Below are 13,757 nucleotides of genomic sequence, written 5' to 3'. Positions count from 1 at the left end.
CGAGCCGGGGGCGGGGGCCCGGGCCGGGGACCGCCGCCGCTGCTGCTGCTTCTGGGGGTCACGCTGGTCCTCGCCGCCGGGGCCGCGCCGGGTAGGTACCGACTGCTACCAGGATCCCCGCGGCCCTCGCGCCCCGCCCTGGGCCAGGGTCCCGCTGGCCTCGGGTACAGGCGGAGTCCGCGACCTGTGACAAGGGGGCGGGGCAGCTCCGTACCCGCGACCCGGACGGGGCTAGGGGCGCGCAAGGAGGTGAGGTACTTGGGGGCTGCCGAGGGGTGGGGGGCGGCCCCAGCCCGGGTGTGCGGACCGACCTGCCGGCTGGGAGGGGGGCCCGGGTGGGCGGGGTGTGAGGGTGAGACTTCGGGGCGGGACCTGAAGGTGATGGGGCCAAGAGGATGCAAGTTAGGGGCGGGGCCTGGGCGGGGCGGGGCCCTAAGGGTGCTACTTCAGGGCGGGGTCTGGAGGTAGGGTTGAGCCCTGAGGGTTTAACCTCCGCCTTGGGCGGGAGGTGGGAGCAGCCCCGGTTACACCGAGGACTTGTCGGGGGCGGGGCATGATGCCCGAGGGGAGGGGCCTGAGCGGGAAACGGACCGGGGCGGGGCCTTGAGAAACCTTGAATAGGCCTCTGGGGGGGAGGGGGCGGGGCCCTGACGCCGCGCCCCCTCCCTCCCGTCCATAGCCCGTGAGGCTGGCAGCCCGGTCGAGGCCCACGAGCAGGTGAAGAGCGTCCTGACGAGGCAGCCGCGTGCCAACGCCACGCGGGAGAAGGCCGGCCCACTAGCAGCTGGGGAAGATGAGACATGGACCGCACCTGGGGGTGAGCAGGCCACGAAGGAGCCTGGTGTTGGGCCAGAAGAGGTGCTGGAGGCGTCGGCAGCTGTGACCGGCGCCGCCTGGCTGGAGGCTGACAGCCCAGGTCTGGGTGGAGTGACAGCAGAGGTCGGCAGCGGCGACACCCAGGCCCTTCCAGCCACGCTCCCGGCTCCTGAGGAGGCCCTGGGACAGTCATCGATGGCCCCCGCCATCCCCAAGGCTACAGAGGCCAGCGGACCATCTTCCCCCACTCCTGGCCACAGTCTGAGTCCCAGCCCCGAACACCCCAAGGAGAGTCCCTTGGAGGTTTGGTTGAACCTGGGAGGCAGCACACATGACCCTCATGGGCCAGAGCCAACATTCCCCTTTCAGGGCACACTGGAGCCACAGCCAGCGTCAGATATAATTGACATCGACTACTTTGAAGGATTGGATGGTGAGGGCCGTGGTGCCGACCTGGAGAGCTTTCCGGGATCGCCAGGAACCTCAGAGCACCACCCTGATACTGGGGGAGAGACCCCTTCCTGGAGCCTGCTTGACTTATATGATGACTTCACCCCCTTTGATGAATCTGACTTCTACCCCACCACATCCTTCTATGATGACCTGGATGAAGAGGAGGAGGAAGAGGAGGATGACAAAGATGCACCAGGAGGTGGAGACCTGGAAGATGAAAGTGACCTTCTGGTGCCCACCGAGAAGCCTGGTCTGGGGCCTGGGACTGGCCAACCTACCAGTCGGTGGCATGGTGTCCCCCCACAGCATACTCTGGGGATGGTCCCTGGCAGCAGCATCGCCCTCAGGCCTCGCCCGGGAGAGCCAGGCAGGGACCTGGCCCCAAGCGAGAATGGCACTGAGTGCCGCAGCGGCTTTGTGCGACATAACGGCTCCTGCCGGTCAGTGTGCGACCTCTTCCCAAGTTACTGTCACAATGGCGGCCAGTGCTACCTGGTGGAGAACATAGGGGCCTTCTGCAGGTAAGGGTGTGGCAGGCAGGTGCACGGGGGCTTATGAAAGAACTGAAGAGTGTGCGTGAGGCAGACTCAGCGAAGAGGGGGATGTGATAGGCACAACTTCCAAGAGGTTGTGTGTTCCCAGGCCAAGAGGATATTACTTCTTAAATGTACTTCGTGTGATCTCATCACGAGGAGAGATTCCTCAGAAACAAGATTTTGTATTTCCTCCAAGTGTGTGTCCTTTACCAAGCCATTAAAACTATATAAAGGCAAAAGGAAGGGACTTCTCTAAGGGCTTTGGAAAGAGGCCTTCACTGGCTTGAGGCGTTTCATTGGAGAGTTCTGGCTACACTAGCAAAAAAAGTAGCCTACTCTGGAGGAAAGATGGCTGCTGAGCTCTCCCTCTGAGCCATGTGTGTGGCAGAGAGAGACCCCATCTCATTGCAGGGCACATGGTGGGGGGGTTGGGCACATAAAATCAGAGTGAGGACCTTCTCATTGGAAGCAGACCCCAAGAACGGCCCCTCAAATAGGTCAAGTCAAGCAAAGTATCTTTCCTGGCGTATCAGATGTGGTAGGGTTTCTTAACTTTGGGTCGTGGATTCTTCCCTTCTACCTTGATTTTTGTCTTCCTGGGGATACTCAGTGCAGAATGTTTTGAAGACCCAGAGAGGTTAGGGTCTCTAAGGACATTGACTACAGCCACCATCCCATGCCACCTCAGGAATACCTCATATGCCTGTCATCATGGCATGAAAGCTCACTGACTTTTTCTGGAAGAATCACAAGTCAGGGGTGATCAGGGTAGTTTCCTTGTCTAGAAGTAGAATAGAACCCCCAGATTCCTCTGGGATTGTCTCCGTTGGTCCTGGGAGGAGCATTTCTGTAATCAGGGGGTCTCTTTAAATGTCATTCCTGATGTTTCTCTTTCTTAGTTTTTTGTGTTTTTTTTTTTTGGAGGTATGTGAAGAATTCAAATTCTGTAGGTCTCAATGTTCTGATAGAATAACATGTAGAAAGCGTGAATGTTGTATCTTTGGCATTAAAGCTTGACTACCAGATCCTTCTTTCATATAAATGATCATGAGATGATTAGGGTCAGTCGTATAGGATGTGCCCACAGCGTTCTGATTGGAGTTGTCCAGTCATTGCTAAAAGGAACAGTGATCAAGAAATTATGGAAACAAGACCCGTTCTTTAAGGGCTACCAGCAATATGTGCAAACCATGTGATTTTGTTCCTCAAGCTTTAGTTAGGGGGACTTCAGTGATGATCTTAGCCTGGGAGCAGTGAAATCTCTGTGTGAAACCATTATCTTCCATCCTATCGGAGACCTGAGTTTTCACGTTCAAAGTAGTCTTTTCCTATCACAGTATGAAATATAGGCCCCTTGCTGCTTCTGGAGAGCTAGAAAAGGTCCCTGAGCCTCCTGGAGCTCTTGGGACTCCCAAGTGGGAAATTAAGCTTGTCCTCAGTAAGCTGTGTGACTGTGCTGACCAAGGACCCTCCAGTGGGTCCTGCTTCAGAAGGGCTTTCCTACAAGTGTTCCCCCTGCCCTCCCCGCCCCAGTGCCCCTTGCTCACCTTCCATCCCAGGGTCACACTCAGGCCTCCTCCCACCCCCCAGAGACTCCTCCTCCGGCTCTGCACACCCAGGCTCTGCTGTGGCCCGGAAACTGTTTTACATTCCACTCACAGGAGACTGCCAAGCCCTCAGTTGCAGACTGCAGCATGCCTTTGTCTCCGCCGCCCTGGCCCACTGCAGGGAAATGATCCGAGCTACGGCAGAACTTCTCCAGAGCAGCGAGTTAGCAGTATCTTCTTCCCCCACCCTCCCCAGACAACCTCCCTGGACTGCAGAGGGTCAGTTGGAAAAGAAAGAATGTCCTGTTAAGTCACGTCTCCCCAACCTATTCTGGAGGTGCAAGAGTCCAGTTTTCTGATGCATAATTTCCCCACTCCTGGACCCCTTTTCTCTTGTCTGTCATTCACCCCAAGGTTCATGTCCTCCCTCCTTTGCCTGCCTCTGTATCCTTCCACATGTTTCCTCTTTGAAGCAGCCTGGTTCCCATGGAAACAGCAATGTCATTGGAAGAGTTGGAGCCTGGGAATGTCCCCAAGGGCAAGAGAAAGTCACTCAACAAAAGGACTAAAACCCACCCAGAGGGTTGATTGTCTTTGTGCTTTCATGACATTTCTCATGGTAATAGGACAGGAAGTTTTAGGGGCAGAATTTGGGGGGCTACGGCAGTAGGAAGGGAATATACATCCATCTTTGTGTTTGTCCTTGCCTGTCACTTCCTTACATTTCAGCGTCTGGGTGAACTGGATGGGCCTGCAGAACAGCAAGATAGGTTCTCATGTGCAGAGTGGGTTGACTGCTTTTGGAACCAGAGGTCCTATTATCTTGTCTTTCACCCAGAGCCAAGGGCAGGGGGAGCTGAGCGAATGCTGTGATTGTCATCGAGGCTGCGAGGGGGAAAGCCAGGGTTTCCACCCCCTGCAGTCACTTCACAGTCATGGGAATGAGCAGTGCACTCAGTTCCTCGGTGCCCTGGTTGTCTCGTTTAGATCATGGACCTCAGAGCTGCCCTGCCCACTTCATGGGGCTTTTGTTTAAGATTTACTTAAATCAAGTTAGTTAACATGCAGCGTAGTACTGGTTTCAGGAGTAGAAGCCAGTGATTCATTCTCACACACAACACCCAGTGCTCATCCCAACAAGTGTCCCCCTCAGTGCCCATCACCTCACAGAGCAGTTATACCGAGTGTCAGCTCTGAGGTCCACACAGATCAGGGACATCAACTTCCTCGACACGGTCCCCGGACGGGCTGTTGAGGTGAGTACAGGGCTCAGGGACCAGGCCCTTGCTGTGGCCGCGGCTGCCTGCCCACCGCCTCAGTCTCGTTCTCTCGGTGCCGCAGGTGCAACACGCAGGACTACATCTGGCACAAGGGGATGCGCTGCGAGTCCATCATCACCGACTTCCAGGTGATGTGCGTGGCCGTCGGCTCTGCTGCCCTCGTTCTGCTCCTGCTCTTCATGATGACGGTGTTCTTCGCCAAGAAGCTGTACCTGCTCAAGACAGAGAATACCAAGCTGCGTAGGACCAAGTGAGTCTGTGTGGGCCCACCCCACCCCGACCCTATGGCCGCACCCCTCCATCTGCTCCAGGGACATCATCACGAGGGGCCCGGGCATCTATATCCCTAGTTGTGTTGTTTACACCAAAGACTCACTCAAGTGTATCCATTCCTACGCAGGATGTGCTGACACTGCCGCAGAGCCCAGGCCCCCGTGGCCCCCCTGCGGCTGTCTGGCACCATTCCCGACACCCCTTACCCTGCGATAGAGGATGCTTAAAGAAAAGGCAACCAGCGCACTGCTGGCTGAGGTCCCCCATGTAAGTCACTGTGCTCAGTCCACCACCGGCTGACTGCACCTGCTCCCTGGGTTTTTGATCACCATGGCCGCTGCGAGGATTCTGCTCACACATCACAGGAAGGAACCCCAGCTCCCTCAGACCTGCTGTCACTCAGTACAGGCCCCTCCTCCATGAACATGGAAGAGAACAGGCAGTGCAGTGCCGTGGGAAGCCTGTCAACCCTTGGTCCAGACAGAAGTGCAAAGAATTTAGCGAAGTCCCCTTTATGTCTCCTAAGGAGAATATTGGAGGTGGGAGGGCCTAGGCTTAACTTCCTCGGCTGTGGATTTTAACGGCCAGGTGAGAATAGAGTCTTGTGTCAGCTTCTCTCTCAGCAGAGGAGTGGCTGCTGTTCGCCTCTGACAGTCAGCACGCATTTGCCTTTATGTCCGTGCCTTGAACACTTGGACGTGACCTTACACACTGAGAGAATCCCTCTTGGCACTGAGCAAAAGAATGTCCTAAAGTGTCACGGGAGTCAGAAGAGGAGGAGGCGGCTGTTCAGCTTCCTGGGGGCCCATGGAATTTATGCAGAGGTGTCCACACCTCTCTTTTACCCTCTTGCCCCCTTATCCCCTCCCCTGCTGACCTGAGATCCCCTCCAGAGAATGTGACAGGGTCCTGGGAAAAGGACAAACGCCATCTGTTGCTCGTTTGCTGGGTACACTGGTGCACTGTGCAGACGCTGGGAGCCTCTGCAGCCCTTCGGCTCACCGTCAAGGGCAGACGGGGCCTCTCTTTTGTGCCTGTGCGCTGAGGCGGTGCATATCTGCCCATGTGCTCATATGCCAGGAGCCTTATATCCCCACGCCTGCACCCAGGGCGGCTGTGGCAGCGGGCGGCAGGGGCGGGGGGGGGGGGCAACCACCTATCAGGGTTGCTGCTGAGGAGGGTGAGGGAGAGAAGAGACAACTGCCAGGGGAGTGGCAGCCAAAGACAGGGCCCCATTCTAGGCCCTCCTCCCCTAGCAGGCTTCGTGTTTTGCACAGAGCATGGCCCCCGTGCCTCTTCAGCTCAAACGCTGTCACCCTCATTTCCCAGGGCTGGTTGCTGCTCTGATAATGCTACATGTAGCACTACAGATACTTCTGTGCTGTACTGACTCTAAGACACACGTCCCGCCCCCATATTAGTGTCTCTGGAATTGGACTGTGTCTTACAATCGCTTGCATCTTATAATCACTGTTGGCCAGATGGCTGTCGTGAGGCAGTAGTAAGTGCTTGGCGTCTGCGATCCTGGCCAGAGCTGCTCATGTGGCTGTCTGTTCTTTATCTAAAGTCACAATGAGCTACTTCCAGTATATAATAAATGCTCTAGGTGATAAGAAAGTAGTGGATCATAGTTTAAGTGGTTGAAGCTTTTTTCTCAGCGGTCCATCAAATAACGGCACATCCTATTACAGCCGATGGCATTTGATGAAATACAGTTTTTGAGCCATGAAGCTCTTGTCAGGTTTTGCCGTGATCGCTTCACTCACATTTTCCCTGCTCTCTTCTGTCCTAACCAGCAAATTCCGGACCCCGTCTGAGCTCCACAACGATAACTTCTCCCTCTCCACCATCGCCGAAGGCTCTCACCCAAACGTAAGGATGCTTGGCGACACTGCCCGTACCTCCTCCCTGCTGCCCTCACCTTGGCTCTCTGTGGTCACTTCTCTGTCCGGTAACTCGTCTCTTCCCCACAACTCCGGCAGCCTAATGCACGCCTGGCCCCTGCCCTTGTCTTTGATCTGTTTCAGAGCACGGAGCCACTCCTCACAGCCCTGGAGGTCAGCTCAGGGGGACCAGCTGGGGCAGGGATGTGGGACCAGGGGCAGGATGGCGTGTCACTCCCTTGACCAACAGTTATAGGTCGTACCGAAGCTCTCTGTCTGGGAAGACTCCTGATTTTTAGCTTCGTCTAGACTTTAGAAGTCTGATTTGTCTTTCTCCTTGTCTCTCTACTTCCTGTATCAAGAAGAAAGACTCTGCTTTCTTTGCGAGAGAAATTTCCTGGCAGGCACTGAAACGAGTGGTGGTTGCTCTTTGGGATCGGAGCAGAAACCTCTGGACGGCTAGGAAAGCCGCGTCCCTGTATTGTCCCTATATAGTGTCCCAGCACCTAAAACCTGGCGGGCATATGTACGCTGGTGAGGGCTAAGGCGAGCACAAAACACAGACAGAATCATAAGTCTGGGGGTAAGTTCTCTTCTTAGGAGGATGGTCTCAGAAATATCGGTTGAAACCCACTAGAAGGTCCCAACAGACCAGTTTCTAAAGACCCTGGCTTAGTGTGTTATACGGACCAGACTAACCCGTAAAGAATCGGGTACAGTCAGAGAATTTCATAAATAAAGCGGAAACCATCCAAGCCCCAGATCGCGTCACAGCCAAGCCCAGGAGTTCGGCATGCGATGCAGGCTTCATACTGCAAGGTAAATGCATCGACACATAGGCTAGGCAGCCGAACCCAGACTCTTCCGATGGACATAGTGAAGATTAAGGGCAAATTCTGAAAAAGTTCTTCGAAACAAGGGCCACAGACTATCAGAACTCATAGAGGCCTTAACAGTCTAGGCCAGCGCCGTCCGGTGGAACTTTCTGTGAGGTAGAAATGTTCCGTGCCTGCATGGTCCACCACAGCTACCTGTGGCTGTGAGCTCTCGGGAACAGTGGTTCGTGCTACCGTAGGGGAGAGTACAGATCTAGACTGTTGTTTCCCTTTTATAGATGGGGAAAGTGTCGCCCTCAGAAAGGAAAAGAGAGAAGAATAGTAAATGGGACCTTGTTCACCAAACCCCAGGAAAGAAGAACTTGGCCTGGTGGAGGAGGAGCAAAGAGGTCACTTTAAATAAGAAATGAAAGAGGTTAGTTTAGGATAATTTCTTGAAGCCTTTGATATAAAGGGTAGAGAAACAACAGATATTATTTTACTTGGTATGCACCAAGATATTAATAAGTTCAAGATGGACATAATAACCAAGGAAACAAGATGTCTTGTAAACTTTAATCTTGATAAACACATTAATTGGCGCAGAAGGCTAGAGGCACCTTCAGGGCAGGAAGAGTCTCCCTCACATGGGTGCACTCCCGTCCAGCCTTGCCCGGCGCCTCACGGTAGTATGCGTTCAGTTGTCATCTGTGGGATCCGGTGACTGACGGCTTACCGTTCCATCGGTTCCATTGTCTGATCTGCCACCTCGTACGCATGGAGCAGCAGGTCAGACCTATGTGGTGGTTCCTGCAGTCAGGAATTGTCCACAGAGTGCAAGTGTCTTGGGAAAGTTTCTGACACATACATTTTCTGTCACCCCGAGTGTAGAAAGACACCTTTCATCTTCCCAAAAGGGAAGGGAAGGAATTAGCTCCTCTTGGAGGTCTTGGTTGCATGAGCCAATACAGAGATTTCTAAATCTTCTTGGCTGGCCCAACTTTGTGGAAGGCACAGCATTTGTCCATTTGTCCATCAATGTTCCCACTGACCTTGAACTCAGTATATGGCAAGCCTTAAAAACAGTGGAGCAGGGCTGGGAAGCTGTAGTGGACTGTGCCTGAGAAGGGCCACGGGGTTTTCTGGGCAGTGCTCAGGACATCTCTCAGTGAGGTGGCAAGATGGATTCTGATGGTCTCTGTCACCTCTTGGATCTTGAAGGTCATTTCCACCTGGCATGTTTCTCTCAACTTGTGCCCCAGGGGACATATGTCCTTTCTGCCAAAGCTCTGAGCGTGTGAGGGATGACTGTCCTGTCCAGCAGGGTGTGTGCTTGTCAATTTTCTACTTCCATCTCTTAACTCTCTCCACCTAGCCCCAAAGTTAGACTTGGTCATATTGAAGGTCTTGCAGGCACTGGAAGTTAAGACAGTTGCCACTTTAAGTGAAGCCTTACCCGTTGGTTCAGCCACCACATTGGCTGCTTACCAGTGATGCTAGCAGCAGGATGAAAGCTGAGAGATCTCCAGGCGAGCTGGGAAGGGGAACCAGGGGCCTCCAAGTCATGCCCACTCGTGCAGTCTCTGCCACCCACGTCCACTCACCCCTCAAATGCCCTTGTTGGTATTGGTGGCTCCAAAAATTTTGGAGAGTTCTACTTATCTTATTAGAGGGGTTATTTCTTTCACTTGAGTGAAGTGGACCGAGTGGGTCATTTTCCCCACCATCTCCAGTAATCTCTACAGGCCACCGTCTGAAATGATTTCAAGCAAAATGTGCTGCTTTGGGCCCGTGGTGGGGGAAGGAGCCGCTGCTGGTGTCTGCGCCAGCGCTGTTTCCCTTCCCCGTCATGGCCTCCGTGGCCTCATGCGACTCCTCGCCTGGGTTCCACAGCCCAGGAGCCGGTGGCCAAGAGCGAGTGAGTCCTGTGCAGCCCAGCAGCCAGCCCCAGAAAGGAGCATGGGGCGGAAGAGGAGGCCTGCGAGTTCTCCAGGAGGACCTGCGAGTGTGTGGGCAGCAGTGGGAAGTCACCCGAGGCCCACGGCAAACAGTGGGCTGTCAGTGAAGGTGGTGGATATAACTTGGTCTTCCTGAGATTTGACAGACCTTCTAGGATTTCAGTTTATTAATTACTAGACTTGTCCATGGGGTCCTTTAGTGTTCCCTTGACCTCCCCCACCCCAATTTAAGTCTTTCTTACTTCCTAGGCTCAATTTCTTTCATGTATTTTGTAAAATACTGACTGCCCATCCCCTTCTGATAGAGGTTTGTGTCTGGACAAGTGGGGTGTGGGTATGAACCCACACTATTCCTGGGCTGAAGGATGCCCAGTGGGCTGAGGTGGAACGCCGGGAGGGGTGGCGCAGAGCATTCCCAGGACTTAGGCCAGATGGAGGGCTGGCTCCGTCTCCGAGAGGGACTCCCACAAACCAAAGGCCGACGGAGGGACTCAGCACCCCTAAGCTTAATAGGGTCCAGTTATGGAGGAGACATGTGCATTAGGACGGCTCCATCTTGGTTTAGACACTCCCTCACCTGGCCTAGGTGTTGGAAGTACTTAGCTTGTCAAATAGCGTTGTTAGATACATGTGTTCCTTGTTTTTAGAATATATTCATCCCGCCCATCGGCCCAGTAGTTAGTTTTCTCATCTGTCTGAGTCCTATGAGCCCTCAAAGGGCCAGGCTTCATTTGGGCCCCCACCTTCATGTCAAGATCTGTAAGCACCCTTGAGTTCCTCACATGATGCCCCTGTTTGCCCCCAAAGACTGTATGATGTCAGGGATGGGGGATGGGGGCAGGATGTTGAACAGCATGAAAGTGAGTCCTGTCCTGGTGAGAGGATGCGTGAGCACATGTCATCCTCTCCTGTTCCAGGTTTGCTGTGATCCAAAGTCTGCTCTACCCAGGATCTTTACTTTGTTGTTGTTGTTTTTTAAGTTTATTTATTTATTTTGAGAGCACCTGTGCACAAGTAGGGGAGGGGCAGAGAGAGAGGAAGACAGAGAATCCCAAGCAGGCCCTGTGCTATTAGTACAGAGTCCAGTAGGAGGCTCAAACCCACGAACCATGAGATCATGACCAGAGCCAAACCAAGAGTCGGACGTTTAACCGACTGAGCCACCCAGGCGCCCCTACCCAGCACCTTTAAAGGCCCACCTCTCAAGCTTCCGTGCCCAGTGTCTGTCCCCAAACCACGCAGAAATACATGGAATGAAAAATGAAGTTCTACCCCCTCCCACTGCCCTCTCCATAAAGCCTGTGTGTGTGTGTCTGTGTGTGTGTGTGTGTACATATACTTAATATATCATGAGGATCTTTCCATCTTACCACATCTAAATTCATGTTCTTGAAAAGTTTTTTTTCCTAAATCTCTCCCAGCAGTGATAGAAAATATCAAGTGCCTGAAATCTACCTCAATACTGTATGAAGTTCATTTCTTCTTGTTCTTGTGGCATTAGGAATGGGGAACACATTCCCCTGCTGTCTGTAAATCATTCCAGAAGTCTCCGAAACTCTATCATAATGCTGTGTTTGAGCCAGTCTTCTGGAAAAGTGCTAAGCGAGGCTAGGAGCAGGGAGAGGTGACTGTGGTTTGTTTAGGCACAGGACTTTGGAACACTCATAGTGTCCTGTATAAGCCTGGAGCCTTTCCCTACCTTCTGTCCAACCAGTCACCACCCTGACCTAGTGCTGTTATGAGTCAAACTCAGTAGCAGTCAGCGTGGGCAAGGACTCGCCACAGTGGTATGGAGAATGTCTTCCTTAAGCATGATGATGACCTTCAATTTTGGAAGTGGTTAAACCAAGAAATGTCTGAGCTAGCCAGTCAGAGAGCAACATTCTCTACCCTTCTGGCCACCGTCAGCCTGCCCGGGTATTTCCCCAATCTCTTTGATCAGCAGAGTTCCAAGTACTTACAGTAGTTATTTGCAGCGCCTAGGAAAGAACCGAGGCCAGCTGAATCACACTGGGTATACCGGCATATCTCCAGGGTATTGTGAGTTTAATTCCCAACCACTGCAATAAGTGAATATCAAGATAAAGTAAATCAGACAAATTCTGTGGTTGCCCAGGGCACATAGATGTGATGTTACAGTGTGTAGTCTAGTAAGTGTGCGATAGCATTGTGTCCAAAAAAATGCATGTATTAATTAAAAATACAGTATTGCAAAAAAATGCTAATCATTATCTGAACTTTCAGTGACTCATAATCACTGACAACAGATCAGATAACAAATATAATAATGGAAAGGTTTGAAATATTGCGAGAATCACCAAAATGTGACATAGAGACACGAGGTGAGCAGATGCTGCTGGAAGAAGGGCATGGACGGACTTGCCTGATGCAGGGCCACCATGAGCTTCCGATTTCAAAACATTGTGGGGGCGCCTGGGTGGCTCAGTCGGTTAAGCTTCCAACTTCGGCTCAGGTCATGATCTCACAGTTCAGTTGGTGAGTTCGAGCCCTGCGTCGGGCTCTGTGCTGACAGCTCGGAGCTGTCTCCCTTTCTCTCTGCCCCTCCCCTGCTCACACTCTGTCTCTCTCTCTCTCAGAAATAAACATTTACAAAAATAAAAAATAAAAATAAATAAATAAAATATTAATTTTCAATGAAAAGAAAAGGTAATATCTGCAAAGCATAATAAAAACGAGGTGTGCCCATAGCCCCCAGATGGCCCCGCAGGGAAAGCGTGGAGGGAAGGCGGGGCTGCTGTGGGAGTTCTCCGAATGCCCAGAACACAGACCTGGAGGAATACATACTGGTGAGGGGTTTCCTGAAAACCTCTGACAGGCAAATCCAGTTCAGGGTCAGGAGCTTGTCACAGGGCTAGAGGGCACATACCTGCGGAGACATGCATGCAGGGGGGCGGGTTCTCGTCAGAACTGGGTGGGGCGCGAGCCTCTCAGGTACATCTGATGCAAAGCCCCACACGTACCGTTGAGGCGACTGGGCTCACCCGGGCACCGGTTGTAAGTTAGTATCTTTTGGTAGATCAGCTCCTATGGGTAAAGGGGCACACGCTTGTCTGGCCTCTTGTCAGAGGAGGTGCACTTGCCATGGGGAGAGGGGCCCTAGTTTTGCTGGGAGTGGCTCTGCACCTGACCGTGGGCCGAGATGCACCCCTGACAAGGGGAGCTCCCTGACCAGGACCTTTCTGGGAGACCAGAGCTCAGCAGGTTGGAAGGGCCTGCCCGTGGGGAACTCACTAGTAGGTGAGATGCTTGAGGGGCCAGATCAAGTGCTAAATGGACTGTTTCTCTGCTCCCCCTCCGCAGCCTCCTCCTACCTCCGTCAGAGAGAAAACCTCACACGGGCCGACATTAAAGATATTTGTAATCCAGTTACCTGCCGGGTTCTCTATGACTGGCCAGTGGTTTCTTAGGATGACGTTCCTAGAAAGTAGCTACTAACAGGTCACTTTGGTCCATTCAAGTCTTAGAGCTTCTTTCTTCCTTCAAAAGCCTGGAGTTGTTATTTGATCCCTCTACCCACCGTCTCCTTCCCCGTCTCCCTCATCTTTTCTCCTCTTCCAGGATGACCCTAGTGCTCCCCACAAAATCCAGGAAGCTCTCAAGGCCTGCCTGAAAGAGGAGGAGTCCTTTAACATCCAGAACTCCATGTCGCCCAAACTTGAGGGTGGCAAAGGTGACCAGGCTGAATTGGAGGTGAACTGTCTTCAGAATAACCTAACCTAAAGCAGAGCAAGAAGAGAGGAAATGGGGGGAGGGCGGGGGGCAGGGAGAAACAGGACCTCCTCTTGTACAGAGTCTGTTTCTTGTAACCATTTGTTAAACTTTTCTTTTTCTGATCTCATGGCATGCTTTGATGTATTTTGTACAGGAGGGGAAATACACACACACACACACGTACACACGCGTACACACACACACACACACACACACAATAAGCAAAGAACCTGAACAGAGTTGCATACATTGGGTTGTTTTGTCTGTGCTGTCTGTACATTGCTTCTGCTGCTGTGATTTCTAAACCTATACTGTTATTCAACTACTTTTTTTTTTGTACTTTGACCCACCTTTTTTTGAAATAAGAGTAAAAAACAAAGTTCTTGAAATAAAACTTTTTAAAAAGCCATTTTCCTAATGTCATTGTGTCTGCTCCCCACCCATTCTCGTCATTTTCAGTTTGA

General features: G+C 52.5%; 1 protein-coding gene across 2 annotated transcripts; it reads left to right on the top strand.

The window, feature by feature from the left end:
* The first annotated feature begins 1,011 nt into the window (after window positions 1–1,011).
* On the top strand, window positions 1,012–13,511 carry CSPG5 (chondroitin sulfate proteoglycan 5). 2 transcript variants are annotated; one of them, XM_029918677.1, is made up of 4 exons: window positions 1,012–1,790; window positions 4,694–4,882; window positions 6,702–6,777; window positions 13,141–13,511. In XM_029918677.1, exons 1-4 carry the CDS (start codon window positions 1,012–1,014, stop codon window positions 13,300–13,302), a joined length of 1,206 nt encoding a protein of 401 aa, XP_029774537.1. In that variant the 3' UTR covers window positions 13,303–13,511. The 2 variants fall into 2 exon arrangements, with proteins under 2 accessions (XP_029774537.1, XP_029774538.1); XM_029918678.1 differs by lacking the exon at window positions 13,141–13,511 and adding an exon at window positions 7,903–8,049.
* Window positions 13,512–13,757: the final 246 nt, after the last annotated feature.

The sequence above is a fragment of the Suricata suricatta genome, chromosome 12, assembly GCF_006229205.1.
Source record: "Suricata suricatta isolate VVHF042 chromosome 12, meerkat_22Aug2017_6uvM2_HiC, whole genome shotgun sequence".
NCBI classification, from domain to species: domain Eukaryota; kingdom Metazoa; phylum Chordata; class Mammalia; order Carnivora; family Herpestidae; genus Suricata; species Suricata suricatta.
The sequence above is the reverse complement of the archived record's forward strand: the minus strand, read 5'-3'. Positions and strand labels throughout refer to the sequence as shown.

Coding starts and splice junctions, on each gene's coding strand:
- CSPG5 (XM_029918677.1), top strand. CDS start 1,012: ATGGCCCCCGCCATCCCCAAGGCTACAGAGGCCAGCGGACCATCTTCC. Junction 1,791..4,693: donor AACATAGGGGCCTTCTGCAG/GTAAGGGTGTGG, acceptor TCGGTGCCGCAG/GTGCAACACGCAGGACTACA. Junction 4,883..6,701: donor ACCAAGCTGCGTAGGACCAA/GTGAGTCTGTGT, acceptor TGTCCTAACCAG/CAAATTCCGGACCCCGTCTG.